This window comes from Oculina patagonica, chromosome 12, assembly GCF_052425735.1.
Source record: "Oculina patagonica isolate OP01 chromosome 12, crgOcupat, whole genome shotgun sequence".
Classification (NCBI taxonomy): Eukaryota; Metazoa; Cnidaria; class Anthozoa; order Scleractinia; family Oculinidae; genus Oculina; species Oculina patagonica.
Genome location: NC_135769.1, coordinates 10,747,985 through 10,767,722, shown reverse-complemented (window position 1 = coordinate 10,767,722; position 19,738 = coordinate 10,747,985). Strand labels below are relative to the sequence as shown.

At 38.2% G+C, this 19,738-nt stretch overlaps 1 protein-coding gene across 8 annotated transcripts in view; it reads left to right on the top strand.

Moving 5' to 3' along the window:
- LOC144633301 (uncharacterized) overlaps positions 1–19,738 on the top strand; it is a 39,981-nt gene that overhangs the window by 18,135 nt on the left and 2,108 nt on the right. Inside the window, exons 1-3 of one of the 8 annotated variants that reach the window (XM_078492166.1) lie at positions 2,271–2,415; positions 3,871–3,964; positions 17,939–18,226. In XM_078492166.1, the coding sequence (XP_078348292.1) occupies positions 17,954–18,226 (273 nt within the window). In that variant the 5' untranslated portion in view covers positions 2,271–2,415; positions 3,871–3,964; positions 17,939–17,953. Of the gene's footprint in view, positions 1–2,266; positions 2,416–3,764; positions 3,965–11,826; positions 11,959–17,070; positions 18,227–19,738 lie in introns of those variants that run through there. The other 7 variants (XM_078492162.1, XM_078492167.1, XM_078492163.1 and 4 more) reach the window with 7 other exon arrangements.

The following is a 19,738-nucleotide window of genomic DNA, read 5'->3' as shown; positions in this document are numbered from 1 at the left end:
TGCTTGCATAATACGAAAATATCTCACGGATTCGACGACCTTACGCATTCATTGAGACGAAGTTTTGGGATGTTTTTGTTTTCCTGTTTTGTTTTTATTTGTTTTTTATCTTTTTAATAACGTATGGCAAGGCGTAAAAACTCATTCAGAGTTCCGATACAAGATCTGCTACCAATATTGGCATGTAGCCACTTACTGAGCATTTTTACGACTTGGCGGGTTCTAGCTTGTATTTAAAAGCTTGTCATGGCCAGAAATCGCGGACATCGGATTCGGCGAATTTTGATGCATCGTACATTTAGCGGTCACGAAAGTTGGTAATAGCCGCTGATTCAAAAGCGTGACTTTGGGCTCATAAACATCGACGAAGACACAAGAATGAGGCCTACATAGAGGAATATTTTGTGTAGTAGGGAAACCACTGGTCAAAAGTATTGCACGATAAAAATAATGGAGCAAAAAATCTTTCAAACGATGGCTTTTGCAGCAAAATTGGAGCAAAGACGGCTGAAATATCGCAGTTCAAAGACAGCGGATTTTGGATTTCAACATGGACTGCCGCCTGGTTTGCTTTTCGACGATTTACGAGATTTTTAAAAGCAAAAAGCAGGGCGAAGAAATCAGCACCGAAGGTGAAAATTGGCGAAATAGTACATCATACGGTGCTTATCCTTAAACGAGGGCGGCACTTGGGATATTCAGCGAATGTTATCTGCTACGGCGGATCAAAAACTGCTTGGGATGCAAATATTGGATTTCAAGCCTCTGAAATATAGAGCGTTGTATGAGCCTAGCCTGCGTGGCCGGCGTTCAAAGGGGAAGGAGAAGGGGAGTTCGAGCGCGAAGCGCGAGGTGCGAGGAGAGAGCGCGAAGCGCGATCGGGGAAGGGGTGAAGGGGAACGCCTGCCCTGACGCTATTGTTTTTTTCATACCGCCCCTAAAGTACTTGTCATCTGCTTGCCCTCTGTTTTACGTCTGGCTGTCAAAATTATCCAATCTGATTGGTGCCGATTTTCGCGGGGAATAAAACCCTTCACCATTTGAATTGCCTATCTAATTCTTTTCTTCTCGTCTTCTTGTCAGAAATATGGCAAAACAAAATCTTTTCATGGTAGATCAGGTCAGATATATCTTCCTTGCACCCTTCAAATGCGGATTTGTTACGAAAGTTGCCGTTATGAGACTGAGAGAACATCTATTTCAATCAAGCAGCGTTTCCGGTGTTGGGAGTTTATGGCGTCGGATTGCAGCCGGCCGTGACCCAAACAACTTTATATATAATTCACAGCATGTAGCGGTTACCGGCTGCTATAACTTGTTATAATTTTTTCGCAAATTCAGTAGTTTGATACTAAATCCTACAACGGCCGATTTATTTCAAAGAATCAACCGCTTCGCAGAGAAATCGCTCAATCATAACATTCGCCATTGGATTCCTCTGCATTGAATGAAAGTGGAGAACAAACCACAGCCATCAAATTAATCGATTAAATGACATACATCTGACTGATCAGAACAATCAATTTTCACACTCTTTAAATTCTGACCAATCACGATTTTTGCGTCCAAAATCTGGACGTAAAAAACGACAAAAACAATAGCGTCAGGGCAGGCGTTCCCCTTCCCCCTTCTCCGATCGCGCTTCGCGCTCTCTCCTCGCACCTCGCGCTCGAACTCCCCTTCTCCTTCCCCTTTAACGCCGGTCACGCAGGCTAGTATGAGCCAAGCTTCGAAAATAAACATCGATAAAAAGCAGGGCCAGTATCATTTGTTGATGAAAAAAAACTAATCAGAATAGACGAAGGACCTTTCAAGAACTCGAGAAGAGGGCGGCACTTTTTCCCGGTAGGCCAGAACTTGCTCTGTTTTATTTTGTTTTATTTCTCTCATACATTTCCTTTGAGTGTTTGGCGGCCATATTGCCAATTAAACTCGCGCGTGCGCCATGGCGTTGACCGGAATTTCTGGCCATGATACACGGGTAACCGTGACTAAAGCATGGAAGAAGGAACCCGCTTCCTTACAACACACATAAAACATAAAAAAGCGAAAGCGGAAAGCTACAGTGAACGCTTTTTTAACGAATTGTTTGGATTCCATTGCACATTGATTTTGCAGATTTGTCATTCATGGTCATTCGCTTCATTGGTTTAAACGAGTAAAGCACTTGAAGTTATATTAAGTGTGCTATCGCAAAAGTATAAAATTTGAATAGTAATATCATAGGTGACAAATTACTCCTTAAGGCTTGGGAAATTATTAGCATTTTGACAAAACGCGCGTGAAATTATTTCCTAATTTCACTCGTCACCATTTGATTACCCATACTAATTTAAACCAGCAGTTCTTTCGTATACAGTCATCGAGAAAGCCAGGATATCGCTGATGTGTACTTTGTCCGCTGAATAATTCCAGGCGAGTTATCTTTACTTTTGTTTGTTTATAGAATAGAATAATATTTAAAAACTTTAAAGAACAGTTGTTGTAAACAGATCGCCGAGTCGTAAGGCGGTTGCGCCTTCCATTTTGAAAGGCCCAACATGGTGAAAAATACACCGCATTTATGTGGGAGTAAACCTGATTTCAGAATAAATTCCGCGGGATAAGCTTATCCTGCTTACAAAGTTTCAAAATCTGTACCGTAAAGATACCTGGCAAGTAATCTTACTGCATGAAAGAAGTATAAAAAAATATACGTATGCATGTATGGCGGCGCTGGGGGATCGAAGTTGTCGAATAGCAAGTGTTATTTCACCGATGAGCGAGTACTTCACTGAATAGCCCCGGGGTATCCAATCGAACAAAATCGAACCAAAAATCAATCGAACCCAATCGAACACCAATCGTTCGATTAGGTTCTGTAATCGAACAAAACCGAAAATATATTTTGCTGTGAGTTCGATTTTCGAACCAATCGAACCAATCGAACATAGTCGAACATAATCGAACACAATCGAACACAATCGAACTGAATCGAACTCAATCGGGTTCGACTTTGTTCGGAATCTTTCTCTTGATAAGTAAATCACGCAGGACTAATCAAAATCAATTTTATTGAATGGAATAAATATAAAACGTCCAAATATCGAACTGAATGTCAATGTTAAGTAAAATATATTTGGTAGAAGATAACAAAACGACGGTAAAAAAACTGAAATGCACTATTGTTTACATTTCTATATTAGAAGGAAGGACATGGTTTCTGCCCTGCTTTTCGCTGTTACACTCAAACAGAAGTTGCACCATTTCATTCACTGCAACACAAGCAGTTGTGTTCAATATGTGAAGAACACACATTTGGCAGAATTTTTCCCAACCCGTCCTATCCTGGGATATGGCGAATCTCCAAAAAAGGATTAGGGGAACGGTGCACCGTACAATATGTACGCAGTATAAACAAACAGGAGTTCGGTAATCAAACGTTCGATTGAGTTCGATTGTTGGTTGTTCGGTAATCGAACGTTCGATTGCGTTCGATTGTTCACTGTTCGGTAATCGAAAGTTCGATTGAGTTCGATTGACTAAATTTTATTGTGAGTTCGATTATGTTCGATTACCGAACCCAATCGAACGATTGGTGTTCGATTGAGTTCGATTACCGAACGTTCGATTGGATATCCCGGGAATAGCAAGTAACTGACCTTTGATTGCGTTACTGACCGGAAGTTGATGTTCCTTAAATAGTAATTGCTCTTAGATAGCGAAAGAATCGCAGTTTCTTGGAAAGACAGGAAGTAAGGAAATACGAAAGGAAACGCTTAAATGTAATTATTTAAATGAAGTATTTCTTCCGCAACTATCTGTCGTCGTGCTGTTTTAAGCTTACGATAATATTGATTTTTGCGGACGTTCCTGTTTGATTTACTCCAGCAAAGTCTGCCAGGGAGGTCTGCCGAACCTTGGAAACACAGGAAACAAAACAAATTCATTTGTTAGAAAAATCTGTAAGATCAATACATTTCAGGTATGTCATCATCATGTTTTTTACCCTCGGATTTCAGAGTAGCTTGTACAGCTAATATCTCCGAGCATTTCAGCAGTACACAGCACGATGGGCAAAGACCATTAAGACCACAAATTAAGTAATAATTTGGTACAGAGTTTGTTTATCTGGGTGTCCATATTAAGCGGGCTCTCAACAAAAAGTCACGGGCACATGTTTTATAGACATGCACAAAGACGAAGGGAGACGTTTTTTTTTCGGTTACGAAACGTCGTATAATTGTAAGTATAGCAAGTTTAAACGATAAAAACCTCATGGTCATTTACGATATTCATACTCTGACTATTAAAAACAAATTATATACTGTTCTAAAAATCAGTTGAGAAAATCCGAAAGCAGACATTTAAACCAAACGTTGTTTAGTTTCTTCTGTAACTGTAACTTACAAGTTTGAACAAGGGAAACCAAACGCTCGTCTACGCATACTGTATATGGAATAATCCACGTTGTTGATTATCATTAACTGTACATCGACTTGTAACTTCCTGTTCCGAGCCCCTTCTAAAATAAGAATGCATGGGTGCAGCACTAAATTTGTAAACAGGAACTTCAAATAATAAAGCGCAAGACGCACAAATTACGTTCTTTGTGAGATGAAATTTACTTCCATGACCAAGTATTGCAAAATTGAGTTAACGGTCTTCAGTCTAACAATATTCAATTATGCTTTTGTATTGATATGTTGCTGCTTTTGTTTTTCATAAAAAAACGTTTTCATAGCTGTCGCGCTTCAGTAGTGTGCGTACGCTGACGTGTAAAAACCTTGATATTGGGTTGAGAGTTACGCCTAGACGTGATTCGGTTTGAATAGAGGACAAAATTTTAACCATTTGAATTAGACTGATCCTAATTTTTTAGTACTAAGATCAAGCCTTATGTCAATCTCGGTCTACATTGACAACCGATAAACTGCCTGCTAATAAAACCTCTGTATGTATGGCTTTTTTCGCTTTTATGTTTTCACGGTAATTCTTGGTGTTTCACTCCAGGCCCCGATCGGTTGAATTTGTTTCAAATTTAAAGTTTTTTTAAAAAAATATTAAAAGCAGCACAAATAACACTTTTTATTCCAAACAAAATCCGCTTTTATGGGCATGTATTGTAGAATTAAGCCCGGTTTTCACAAGCGATGCAGTACAAGCGCAAGCACAATCACAAGCGCAAGCATTACAGCTCTTATTTCATAGTGAAAACGGCTTCGACGCAAGCATTAGCACAAGCGCAAACACAAGCACAAGGATCAACTTTTTTCCTTTTCTTGCGCTTGGGTTTGTACTTGCGTTCGTGTGAAAACGAAACATCGCATATTAAAAGCACAAGAAAATTGTTTACGTCTGGCCGTGTCTAGCCAATTAAAGCACTCGTTCAAGCATTTGGACAAAGTCGCTGAGTCCGCGGTTGATTTTAACCTTTATTTAACCTTTTTTCGGAGGAGTGTCAACAAAAGAACAAAAAGGAACAAGCGTGGACTCTAGGAGCGAAAGAAATGGCGAAGAATGCTCTCTTTAAAAATATCTATAACACCAATTGTTTTGTTTTCCACATTTTATGTAGTCACTTTTGCTTTCTTTATCAAAATGGAAGAGGGGACAACAACACTCGACGCCTGAGAGTTTCTGTTGCAATATATTTGCCGAGAGAACGAAGTCTAGATCTAAGACTTCTAACTAGTAAACATCGTATTCTTATGCTAATGTGCGTGTGCTAATTATGTCGACGTTCGTTTTCACTTGGAACAAACTGCTTATGCTTGCGCTTGTGTTTGTGCTTGTGCTTGCGTCGCTAATGAAAACCGGGCTGTTCTTCGGTTACCTATAAACTTAAACACTCCATTGAGCTTTTGCATTAGGTTTCCTCAGGTTTCCTTAATAACAATAAAAGTAGAAATTTCGTTTAAAAAAAAAGATGTTTGATTGCTAATTGTCTCGCTTCAGCAATAGTTTGTGTCCAAGTTAAGCGGTCAGGATGCATAATTGCCTGAAAACGGATACACTGTAGACAAACAGTGAAACGGTACATTCTGATAAAATCAAGACTTATTGCTATACGTTGTTACGCTGTTCAGTGACGTTTAGTAAAATAAATCAAGCTAGTTGATATTGCTTTTATCTTTGGATGTCAATGAATTATTTCACTGAATGATCCAGACGAAGCAAGTTTAATTTGAGGTCAATAGTCGACACAAAAACAACCATGCCCTTCTTGGAGTTTCACAGTATAGATTTACTGTGTTAGACATCAACAGTATATTTTCCATACTTCTGTGTTCGCTTCAAGATATAAAACCAAATTTGGGCTCGAGTTTTGCACAAAATAATAATAATAATAAAAAAAAAGAATCGAGGAGAAGACTGTCTGGCAACAATCAATAAATGGTCAAAATACGACGCTTCAACATAGGAGTTTTCTCTTCCTTAACTGTGGGCTTGCCAAAAATACAACAAATTGAAATGTGGATCATGAAAAACCAAAACAAATAATGTCCTTCACTACTTAATATAACTATGGCTTGATATATTTATACCTCGCTTGAAAGAGATGAACAACCATATGCCTGATTAGATATCCAACTGTTACAATTTTTTTTCCTGTCGCCGATATTTGATTTAACATGTTTATTGTGTGTATTGTTAGGTTCAACCAGCGGAGAATAAGAGTACCATGCAACGAAAATCAGTTGTACTCCAGTTATGTACCCAAAATATATCGTTTTATGGCTTCGGCCTCTGTCAGGTGTATAATATTTGGTGTTACACATGCAACGACGACAAAACCCTTCAGGGTTTCGTATTAGCCATTGTCGACTGCACATTTCACGATTACAAATAAACAATCCAATCTTTTTTTGTAACCGGAAAAAATACATTCGAAAAACATCGTGGTCGTAAAATCTTGATGTGATTTTTGATCTTATTAGTACCTAACCTTAATACAACAAATCTTAATGCAAGTGTAAATGCGTAAATGGCAGCAAAAATGAACTTTGCGCTTACCTTGAGGTAAAACAAGTCTTCACTCGAAGCTGCACTTTGTACAATTGACAGGAACTACACAACTGAAGCGGGTGTTATCACGTGAGCAACTTAACACTGACAGGGAGGAGGGTGAAATTAAATAAGGCCAATATAAGGCATGTTTACAATGAGCCACAATTAGGAGACTTTTAAAATTACGATTTACTAAATGATAATGCTCAAATTGTTTCAGTAAATAAACTCTGTACTTTATAGTTATCGTGGATCACTCGCTAATGTGTTTCCGTGACAGAATGGTTTGAGTATATGAAAAATCTTTGTAACAGACTGAACATTTTTTGCGTTTTTAAGAGGGTCATTTCATCTGTTTGTTTCTTTTCTGTTGATATTGAGCTCGCACTTAGATTTCTATTAATGTGTACTCTCTACCGTAAACACGGAGTATAATAATTACGTCTTCCTGTTTTGACCAAAGCTCGTGCTATTGTGTTTTTCGTTACGTCACAAGAGAGTTCTAAGTTGATAATTCAAGGGAAGAACATTCAAAACATTCTTGTTAGCCGCACCTGTGCGTTCTTCAAATAAACCCGTTCATTAATCTATCAAAAAATAAGTTTTTAAATGATGTTAAGAAGTTTCTTGCTAAAAAAAAACCTAGCTATCTCTTCCTTAATGTTTTTAATCGCTGTTCCCGGTATTGAACTCCGCTCCCCGATCTGTTATATTATTCTCATGTTTCGTGACAAAATGTTTTCAAAGAAAAGCATTGGTGTTATGTGACGCAACAAAAGCTGAAGCAGTATAAAATACGGTCTTTTGTAACATGAAATCCATTTATATGACCAAGTATTGCAGAATTGAGTTAAAGGACTTTTGTAAACTAACAATACTCGATTAGGCTTTTGCATTGAAATGTTGCTACTTTTATTTTCTATATATAAAAAAAAAAACTAATTTTAGTAAAAACAATGTTTGATTGCTATTTGTCTCGCTTCAGTAGAAGATAGTGTGTGTACGCTGACGTGTAAAAAGCTTGATATTGGGTTGAGTGTTTAGTCTAGAGGTTATTAAAGAGACTTTGTAACGGATTTTACCAGATTTTTGAACAGCCAAAAATTATATTTGTGCCGCATGAAACCTAGAAATAATAGTCGAGTTTTATTAAAAATGAAAATGTTAATAAACAATTATTGGATGAGGTTTTTGTGATATGCGGAATAATCAAGGTCGAGGTAAGTATTATCAGCCGAAGCCGAAGGCTGGGGCTGATAACATTTACAGAGACCTTGGTTATTCCAGATATCACATAAAACGAATCTAATAATTGTTTTATTATACATTGTTTTTCAGGAAAAGGAAGTTATGACTAACGATTTCAACCTGTTTCAAAACTTGTACTAATTGGCCGTTCCGAGGTTGCGCAGGGAACTGGGGCGAGTTTCAAATTTTAAGTAATCGATAATCTGACACCACCACATGAAAGAGCACGGTGAAATTGGTCATTTAACCAAGTTTGATACTTTCAGAATGAACAGAAACGAAGTTATGGACTTAAAAATGTTCGGGTTGTAGCCGTGCTCTTTTATGTGGTGGTGTCAGATTATGGATTACTTAAAATTTGAAACTCGCCCCAGTTTCCTGGGCAACCTCAGAACGGCCAATTCCGGCTGGTCGTCCTACTAAATCGTGAAAAAATTTCTTCCCAATTTTTGTGAGTCATTTTGTGTTTTCCGAGACTTTATTGACCAGCAATTTTTGAACTTTGGTCAAACTATTTCTCGGTTGAAGAAGTTTATCCTTTGCCGCCAGATGCCTGACACATTGCTCTTGCAAATTAGCATTGCGTGCGCAACCTGCAGATTAGTGAATAATCTGCAAGCAGATTATTCACTAATCTGTAGGTTACGCGGGGTTGCGCGGATTCTCAGAATTAGCTGTAGGCTCTTAGCCAATGAGAAGACAGCTAGTGACTACAATGTATAATAACTAGCATTATTGGCTGCGGATGGAAACGGATTGCAATTTGAAAATGTTAGGCAAACGTTTTCAAATTGTTTCCCCGCGTCTTCAAAAAAAAAATCGATATTTGTAGCCATAGCTTGAATTCTATCCGCAAACTAAGATTATATCTTCCTTTGGATGTCCAAAGATATTGTTTTTTATGTGCTTAGTTGCATTATTAAACCAAAAATCTGCAAAATCTCCGTGACGTAGTCTCTTGAAGTCGGATTAAATAGAGGGCAAAATTTTAATCATTTGAAACAGACTGATCCTTATATTTACTAAAATCAAGTCTTGTGTCAATCTCGGTCTACATTGACAATTGACAAACTACAATACCTTAATAAAACTGACAACAGGCAAATAAAATACGACGCTTCAACATATAAGTTTTCTCCTCCTAAACTGTGCTTGCAAAAAGAAAAAAAAAATGTGAGAATTTTTTTCCCTGTCGCCAACATTTGACTTCAACATGTATATTGTGTGCATTGTTAGGTTCAACCAGCGGATAATGAGAGTAACGTGCAAAGAAAACAGTTTTACTCCAGTTATGTAACCAAAATATATTGTTTTCTGGCTTCGGTCTCAGTCAGTTGTATAATATCTGGTGTTACACATGTAACGACGACAAAACCTCTTAGGTGTCGTGTTAGCCATTGTCGACTCCAAATTTCACGATTACAAATAAACAATCTAATCTTTTTTGTAACCGGAAAAAATACATTCGAAAAACATCGTGGTCGTAAAATCTTGATGTGCTTTTTATTTAATTAATGCCTAACCTTAATACAACTTGTATGGAGGGACCCTAATAGAGTGTTCGGATTCCTCCATCCAGGATAAATGTTTCCGTCAATCCCGTAATTGGCTTACCGTAAAATTCCGATTATAGTATATGTATGTCTACCTTGATTTGATAAAAGGTGGCTATCGGGCTGTTAAGGAATGTATGGGGTTTCATTTTTTTTTTTGTTTTTTTTTTTGTTTGAGGATACGGAGAATTGTTCGGCTTTCTTCCAATGAAATGTCGGCCTGTCTAATGTAGTGAATGCAATCTTACTTTTTTTTCTCCCTCCCTGTCTCCCCCCCCCCCGTCTCCCTCCCCCTAGAATTACTTGTGGTTAGTCTAGCCCAGTCTCTAACTCCAACCCCTCTCTTTCATTTGAATTCTAGTTGCGCGCGCTAACTAGTTGAACAGTTGTGATCTATAGCTTTCCATTCTGCTGTCTAAAGGAAGTTTGCCGGAGGACATCATTAAGTCCCGTGAAGGTGAAAGTCTTACGATTTGCAAGTTGTGCGTCGGCTGTTATCGTACCTCAAACCGAGCTTTAGGCGGTTAAACACAGATAACCGGTCGGCTCGTTTTGCCAGGTACAGATAATGTTGAGCTTGCTTTAGACAGCAAAGGTCTTTAGCCACATCAATTAGGACTCGGAACTAGACTATACGGGCTGATTTGAAGGCGGTCATAACGATATTTGGCTTGAACTTTACCGTGGCTAAAGACTTTGTTTTTTACTGTTGAAGTTTGGGAAGCGGGCGTTACGCGCTCGACCACATTCAAATACATCCGGGACATTGTCGGTTATTTCTAAAAGAAACATGTCGGATTGGATAGCCAAGGAATCGCTTCAAGCGCTGATGTGAGTACATAGTTTTCTTTTTCCCTCAATTTTAGGCGTTCTCCGCCTAGCTAACACTCATAGTTCATAGTTCTCTGTGATTCGCTAGTGGGAGGCGATGCGATCGTGTGCATTTCCGGCCGCGACAATGGAGTTGACAATTGAGATAACACATGCCCGCTTCCTCAGATATTTCGCCTGATTTGCTTAAAGTTGAATCGAATGTCGATGTAGAATGCTTTAGTTCAGTTTATTTGAGACGTGCATGCTTTAAGAACGCTACAGTTCAGCTCTCCGCCGAGTGTTTTCTTATGTCTATCTTGGTATTAATTTTGACTCACATTTCAAGTTGTAAACACTCTTAATTAAATTGATAGAATTCTTGATTTAAACAAAATGCCGTATATGCAGTCTTTTTGGTTAAAAAACACATAAACTAGAGTACCTTACGTTAAACTTGAGCTAAAATTAGCCCTCATTCAGCGTTCGTTACAGAAATAGGGCTTCAGAACTACGGTGTCATGTCAAATTTCGGGAGACACCTTTTATCAAATCAAGTTAGATGTATGTATGTATTATAATTATATGTATGTATGTATGTATGTATGTATGTATGTATGTATGTATGTATTACAAGCCCCCCCCGGTTATAGGCCCATCAACCTTGAAACAAAAAAAATACACCCGGCTATAAGCCCCCCCCCCCCCCGGATATAAGCCCTCCTCTACCGGATGACAGTACTGAACAAGGCTAAATGTTGCTTTTTTGTGCGTTTTTAACTTAAAAACGTATTTCGATCAACACTCCCGAGGCTCGCTACGAAACGTTTTTTTTCCTTCCGCTTATAAGCCCTCCCGAATATAAGCCCCTCCGCTTATAAGCCCACCCAAAAACCCTTACGAAGTTGTATAAGCCCAGGGCTTATAACCGGAATTCTACGGTATCCCGTTCCCGACTATTTTTTAGCGACCTTCAGATTTGACTACGAGTACGAGATTGAGTACGAGTACGAGTTTTTAAACCAAATTCGTGTGCCTCTTATAATCACTTAGCACACCAATCTTATCCCTTACGTTTATTTATGTGTTAGTCAGCAACAGGGAAGAGTTATAGTTTGGGGGATATAATTGTGTCGAAATTCCAAAGTCGTACTCGTAGTCAAATCTGAAGGTCGCTATTAGCAACAATAAGCTTATTAATTTTTTAATTTATTATTATTTTTTTTATTTTTTTATCTGTTTATTTTTTAAGAAACGAATTGAGTCAAATCTATACGATCGTCACATTTCAGCCCGTATGGTGTAGAAAAATCAACAGGTCAAGTAAGATCTTGGTATATGGAATGCAATAATCCAGGTGTGCGCACTATGACCGCAATGCATTATTTTGATCAATTTCCAACATGGCGGAAGATTGTTGTGATGCGAGCGGTTTTTCGGGTGAGTTTGATCATCGTTTGCACAACATTCGCTGGCCTTTTCTCTGCTTAAATATTAGATTTGGATAGGTCGGGAATAAGTAAGTTAGTTTTTTTGCGTCGAAAGTCTAACATTTAAAGCATATCATGGTAAATTTGGTCATTTTCTCGAACAAGGTAAAATGGCCGACTTTTCTCTTCGTCTAGTAGGTCGGACGTTTTTGTTGAACACGGCTTTCAGCTAGTGGTGCTTGGCGTAAAATTATAATACAACAAAAGCTTAGACAATATCCAATATGGGAAACATAATGCACCAGTATGCACCAGTCGATTTACACCGTTTCGACTGAACGAAAATGTCCCTCTTTGAGTGTTAATCGTCTGTACTATTGAAGTTTCCTGCGTCGAGTTGGTACCGAGTTCAGCACTTTCATTATACAAATTTCCAATGTTTTTGGAAGTTATGTTGTTTGCTTCAAAATGATTTAATTGTGTGTTCTTTGGGACTTAGAAGAATCCAATTTAAGAGAAAAAGTTGCTGTAGATGATCAAGATGAACGTCAAAAGGGCGCTAGTTTACTGAAGAAGCAAGCGAATTATTTGTTTGTACTGTACTGATTCTTATGTCACGGTTGAATTATAGTTCCTTTTGAACACCCAAATTTATTTTTCAGTCTGTTCCATTATTTAAGGGACTGAGAAGATAATAAATTGCTATTTTGTTGCATAAATTGCTTCTACCCAAGTGGACCAAGTATTGCCTGTTCCAGGCTCTAGCAAGATAATATGTTGCATTATTTGAACTTCAGAAGGTCACTTTGAAATGTTTTATTGCATCTGTTGTAACTAAAAAGTGATTCCACTACAACATTTGTGGAGACTTCATGTACAGCAAAATAATGTTGTGGAAGTGAGAAGTTCAATAAATTGTTTAAAACTTTATGAGGTTCAAATTGGTTCTGTTCATTATTTTGCAAGTGGTTATCCTGCTTATTACAGAAGAGAAAAACCCTGGTTAGTTGTCTCTGTCTGACACAGGCATCAAGCTTTTTGGCCAAGAGTATTTCATTTAATTTGTTGAGCTTGGTAACAGGAAAAAAGTAAGTCCTGCCTCCTACTCATTTGATGTCAAATTATCAAGTCTGTAATTTTCCAGCCAAGTTGCCCAGCAGGCTGGAGCTTATACCAGTTTCAGGAGCTTGAAGAGACTAGGAGTATTCTCCCCCCTCCCCTCCTGAATGGGATATTAGTTAGTCTATCACAGGGTTACCCCCAGCAGTAAACTTGCCAGTACCCATTTTGCACCTGCGTGGAAGGAGGCACTATAAGAGTATTAGTGTCATGCCCAAAACACAACACAATGACCGGGACCATGGTTTGAATCAGGACTGCTCAATCCAGAGTCCGGTGCACTACGCTTCCATACCACTCTTAAATTATCAAGACACTAATGGAAATATTATAATTATTATTGTTATGAAATGACACAGTGTTTCTTTCACAATGTTTTATTTATGCAAATTTTAGCAACCTTCAGCATCTGAGGTTGTCACTGTATCTAGTTGGTTTATTCTTGATTATGAAGCTTCCCCTGGAGAAAAAAATTCTGTCTCCAAAGTTATCCTCCAGACCTGTGCATTTTATATTCAGTTGCTGTTGCAGTGTAATATCCCTGAATAAAATTAAAGAAAAAACTTGATTATAAACCAGTTCTGTTATAATTGAAGTTGCAGTAATAAATGGAAGTACCATAAACAATCATGGTCTGTATACACACAACAGTAGCAGGGGGAGGGCGTCCAGTGAGATATTCACAACAGTTAAAGTACGAGCTGTTTTTGCAAATAACCGTGGTTGGCTCAAAATTACATGAATTAAAAGAATGCACTTGGTCCAAATTGGCCTACAACATTAGAGCTTAGCAGCCCTGGAATCTATAGTACATCACTGGTTTCCCCTAACATTGTATTAGGTTGCCCTAGTATAGTTGAGAGAGTCACTTGTGAGATAATTATAGACTCAATGACACAAAACACCCCCAGTCAGCCTTCGAACAAGGTCCAGAGGATCTTATTTTTCTAATGGCAGCTAGTAATCAAGCCTACATTGTAAGGTATGTAGCCAGATTAAAAGTGCTAACAGAAACTCAGCTGATATATTTTCTGTTTAGACTCTAGCACTGATTTACCTCAGCCCAGCAGACAATTTTTAATTTGCCTAAGTGAGATTTTTTAGCATCAAATCAAACCCAAACAATGATATCAAACTAATTTACAAGAACACAATTTTTTAAATTAATTTTACTTAATAACTGTATTTTGAAATCGTAGTTAGTTTGTTGCAGGAATTATCTTTGTTGATCATTTGAAGTGTCGTAATTTTAGAATTTTCTTCGATTTACTGCTGCTAAACACTGTACATCAGTCATTATGAGAGCAAAAAATAAATAACTTTTGAAAGCTATAATCCCTTAAGCACTTTTCGAAATAAAGAATAAGAAATAAGAAACAGAAGCAAAACAATTAGGAAGATTATTAGCTTTAATGGTTAGTGAAAAGTATGCCGTGAAAAGTAATACAAAATAAATCAGGACACGTAACATAAATAACATCAACATGTGACAAATATGTTTTCCTCATTTCAAATCAAGGTACGATATACTTGTTCGTAGTGGTTAATAAAGCTAAAGGGCAACCGCCTTGTGAACATTACATGGTTATATTTAGGCTTAGCACATCCTACATCGTGTTTAAATAAAGGTTGCTTATCCAACTATGTTTACAAGCATGATTCTTACCTCTGGTTTTGATGCAAGTCCCGTCTAGACACACAAAACCGATATTTTTAACTCCGGCACGCACTGAAGTCTGAGGAAATCTTTGATTCCAAAGATCGACAACCGGTCGGTATAAAACGCAGACCATGCAGACTGCAGACTGCAGACTGCAGACCGTGCAGACCGTGCAGACGGTGCAGACCGTGCAGACTGAGTAATTTTTTCTTCTTCTTTTTTTACATTGTGTTTCACAAAACTTTTCACGAACGGTTTCCGAAGTTCGTTTGAAATTCGCGAAGTTCGCTACGAACTTTAGGGGGAATTTCATTATGTAGTTGTCAACCAAATTACGAACTTCGAAACGAAATTGTGAATTTCACGTGCAGCGAAGTTGAAAGGTTGAGGAGTTCGCAAGTTGAGAAGAAGTTCGTCCAGTTTGTTTAATTTTATGCAATGAATCCGTTCCCAGTACAGCAAAAAGCAATCCCAACTCCAGTAAGGCAGGACATCAACGGACTAAAACTGAAGCAAGGCTGCCCTGAAAATGGTTTGTGAATGTTACAACTGAGTTTTCCCAATGTCACCCGACACCCGACTAAAAATAGATTACAAGTTCTGCCGTGTGCAGTTTCGAAGGAAAAAAATTTCAACAGATGAACCGGTTTACATATAAAAATACTGTTTGTGTGTGCCGTAAAAATCTTCTAAAGAGAAAAAAACGTTTTCCTTCTTGAATACACATCAGTTTGGAAAATCTGCGGAAAACCAGAACTTTTCAATTCCGTGTTGTTATACTTCTGTGTTTACACAACACGCAAGTCACGCCATCTGTCTGTTCGTGATAAACTCTGTTCCTCTGAAATAATTTATATTTGCAAAAAAATAAGCTTTGGTTAAAAAATTTTTTTATTAATAAACAACACTTGCTTTGGAACAATTGAAATGTGTATTTATTTACGAATTACTTATATTTTATTATTAAGGACAGTGTAAAAAATTTTGGGGGATTTCTCAAGAAAACCCTGTATTCCCAAAGCATAACTACCAACCGAAGCATTTGTTTACGTTATAAAATTGAACTAGAAACCTGAACTTAACAAATGAACTGCTATATCCGACCAGTTCGTTTTACCTATAACTTAAAATGTTCCAATGTTTACAGTGTAACGCGCTCTCTGACAGTAGAAGAAAACTCAACAAGCTGGAAGCTAAATAAAATAATCCTTGACCTCGAAGCCAACTTTAGATGATTTCCTGCCTTCCTGGACTTGAAATTGCCTTTCCTTGTACCGTGAACGGATTCATTTCACCAAATTAAACAAACTGGACGAACTTCTTCTCAACTTGCGAACTCCTCAACCTTTCAACTTCGCTGCACGTGAAATTCACAATTTCGTTTCGAAGTTCGTAATTTGATTGACAACTACATAATGAAATTCCCCCTAAAGTTCGTAGCGAACTTCGCGAATTTCAAACGAACTTCGGAAACCGTTCGTGAAAAGTTTTGTGAAACACAATGTAAAAAAAGAAGAAAAAAAAAATTACTCAGTCTGCACGGTCTGCACCGTCTGCACGGTCTGCACGGTCTGCAGTCTGCAGTCTGCAGTCTGCATGGTCTGCGTTTTATACCGACCGATCGACAACATGTCAAACTAAGATATACATCGAAAGAATCACAAAAGCGGCGTTATTTTGAACAGAAATAAGCAATTTTGGCGTTCACAAGAGATCCTCACACGATGGCCGCCATGAGCAAATGCCCGGGGGTGGGGGGGGGGGGGGCACCCGGTATATTTTTGGGTGGGGGTGTGCCGCTGGGAATTTGAAGCCCTTACCCTATACCAGACCATGTTCAGCTGATTTTTGCAACCCTATACAGGACTAGATACTGAAAATCCCTACCCTATCCCAGACTTGCATTTTGTTAGAACTGTATCATTATCAGTGTTTTAATGAAAAACCATCTGTGAACAACGATGCCGCGATAATTTTAATTACTTTTAGGAAAGCCTCTTTCTCTTCCGAGTTTCTGGACTATATTCGTCATACCGTGTATCGGTTTCCCGGCAAATGCTACCCTTTTTTAGACCAAAACTCTCTGATTTCTATATCCTATCCCAGACTAAACTGCTTTAAAACCATACCCTTCACAGTGGCACATACCTATATAGCTCATGTATGGGAGTGCCTCCCCCGGGAGCAAATGATGCGAAACCGAAACAACTACCAGCGTGTATTGCGGTCGTAGCACGCACACCACCTGGCAATAATCCAGCTGGCTATAACTGTTCCGCTTCAGTAGCCCATGATGTTACAGCTTCCTGTTTCGCGCTCCGTCTAAAATTTTTATACATGGGTGCAGCACTAAATGCGTAAACAGGAACTTTAAATAATCGTATATATAGGAGACTTCGTGGGTGTTGCTATGTAATGGTTATTTTGGACTGTATATATGACCGCGGTGACTCAGCTATCGAAATTTATAAAATCACTCTGAAAGAAAATCCTTTATTTATCTATTTACAATTTTACTTACAAAACATAATTTTTATAAACTCAAATAAACCTTACAAAGAACTAAAGTACATCATAAATATCGTTGCAGATACTTTCTTATTTAAAAATAATTTATTAACCGACATTGATTTTTGCGGATTTTCCTGCTTGAACTCCAAACAGGTCAGTCGAATCTTGGAAAGACGGGAAACAAAACAAATTCGTTTGAAGGAGAAAAATGTGATAAAAGTAATACGATCGTCACACGTATGGCATAGAACTAAAAACACAAGTTAAGTAAGATCTTGGTATATGGATTTGACATATTTCCTTCTCGGAAAAATTAGCTATACAGCTACTTTTGTAAATCCGAGTTGAAATAAAGGTGATGTGAAAGGTGATGTAAATGGCTAACTGTTCCGCTTCAGTAGCTTCTGTAGCCCATGAGATTAAAGCTTCCTTTTTCGCTTTCCATCGAGAATAACAATACATGGTTGCAGCACTAAGTTTGTAAACAGGAACATGAGAGAATCGTATATAGGAGACTTCGCGGGTGTTGTTATCTAATGGTTATTTTGGACTGTATGACCGCGGCGTCTCGGTTGTCTAACGAAATTTATAAATCACTCCTTTATTCCATAGAGCAGTGGCACTTTTGAAAGATGGCGTTCAAGAAATCAAGAAAGGCCCACGTGACGTTTGATGACTCCAAGCGCATCATAAGCTATGAGAAGGACGAAGAAGTGGATGGCTTACGTCATCTTTTTCTCCGGGTATTCTCTGATATGCTGTCAGATGATGTCGCCCCAGCCAATGTCAGGTTCCAGCAATATGATGACATCTTTAAAGATTACGTTGACCTTGGGAATGGCCAAAAACTGGAGGAAAATGCCCGATTAAAGGCTATTACAATTTCTTCTACAAAAGGAAATAAGGTGAGTAGTTTTAATTTATTTGTTAATGAACAATTACTTGGTTCCTCGTTTTCGTCTGTTCTCTGGTGTTAGGCCCTAGCAAGAACATGATCATTTTTCACGGCACGGAATATTTATTCATCGCATTAAGCTTTAGGGGAGACCTTTCGGAACTAAAGAACGTTGCTTTGCAGTATGATTGAAAGGGAATGCTTTACGGCTTAATAATTAGGATGATGTTGATTTTAATGATGATGATGATAATGATGATGTTGATGTTGATGATGATGATGATGACGATGATGATGATGGTTTGGCTGTTTTTGTCACGTCATTATGTAACCTGTTATAACTGCCAAATACGGCAACAACACCGGCAAGTAACTTTATAGACGCACGCCTTCAAATTCAACCTTTACTACAGACCAAGAGGATAAGTACGATGCATTACATGACGAGTCATCAATGATTCAGCGTGGTTAAAACTGAAACAGAATACGAGTAACAGAAATTACATAATAAACTAAACTGAAAACAACACAAACTGAAACCTAAATAAACAAACTACAGAAACTTACATTTGTTACGGTGCCGGGGAAACAACAATAACTGAAAATAACACTGAAGTCCTTTGGCAAACTGCGACGAACGCGATCAATACTAGCTTCACTGACAAAATATAACGTCTAAACTTTGCAACGGATACAAAAAACTGACTGACTATGCGGGAAAAAATTTACATAAGTACTGACATGCCAGCATACCACATGCAAACGAAACACAATAAAATTGACTACAATGAAATATACAAAGAGATATACAAGAGGCGTTAATGATCCTACACGTGTTACTGTTACTAAACGAAAGGAAAACTGTGAAGCTTTCTGACCTTTATTTCATAACCACTTTGAGTCTTCATATTGAGAATATGCTATTTCGCCCATTTTTGTTGACCCGAATATAATAGTACCAAGTAAATGGGCAAGCAAAAAAATCAGGTGGAAAAGTAAGAAAGGCTTTACTTGAATTGTTTGTTTTTAATCTATAATAATTTTTCTCCGTTTTGTTTCTCAGCCTATAGTAAATCTCCATACTAAAGTCCACGTGAGTACTAACAATTGGCGTTGAAATCCGAACAATACGGCGAGTTAGAGAGGGAAAACTTTTTGTTTAATTACAGTTTCCATTTTCTAACAAAGTACGCTTGAGCTGCCTGGGTTCACCAATGATTAGGAATTTGTTTTGATACCACGATACTTTTGTCAACTAATGTATGATGGTAATATCTGTTCAACAGAGTTAATTTCTAGCGCTATTACTAAACCCGTGCGGTGGCCTAATGGTTAGCCTGCTCGACCCCGATTCGAACGGCCCCGGTTCGAGCTCTGGCCGGGCCGGGGCGCTGCGTTGTGTTCTTGGGCAAGACACTTTACTCCACCCAGGTGTATGAATGGATACCGGCGAATTTACTGCTGGGGGTAATCCCTGCGATTGACTGACATCCCATCTAGGGGAAAGTAGCAATACTCTCAA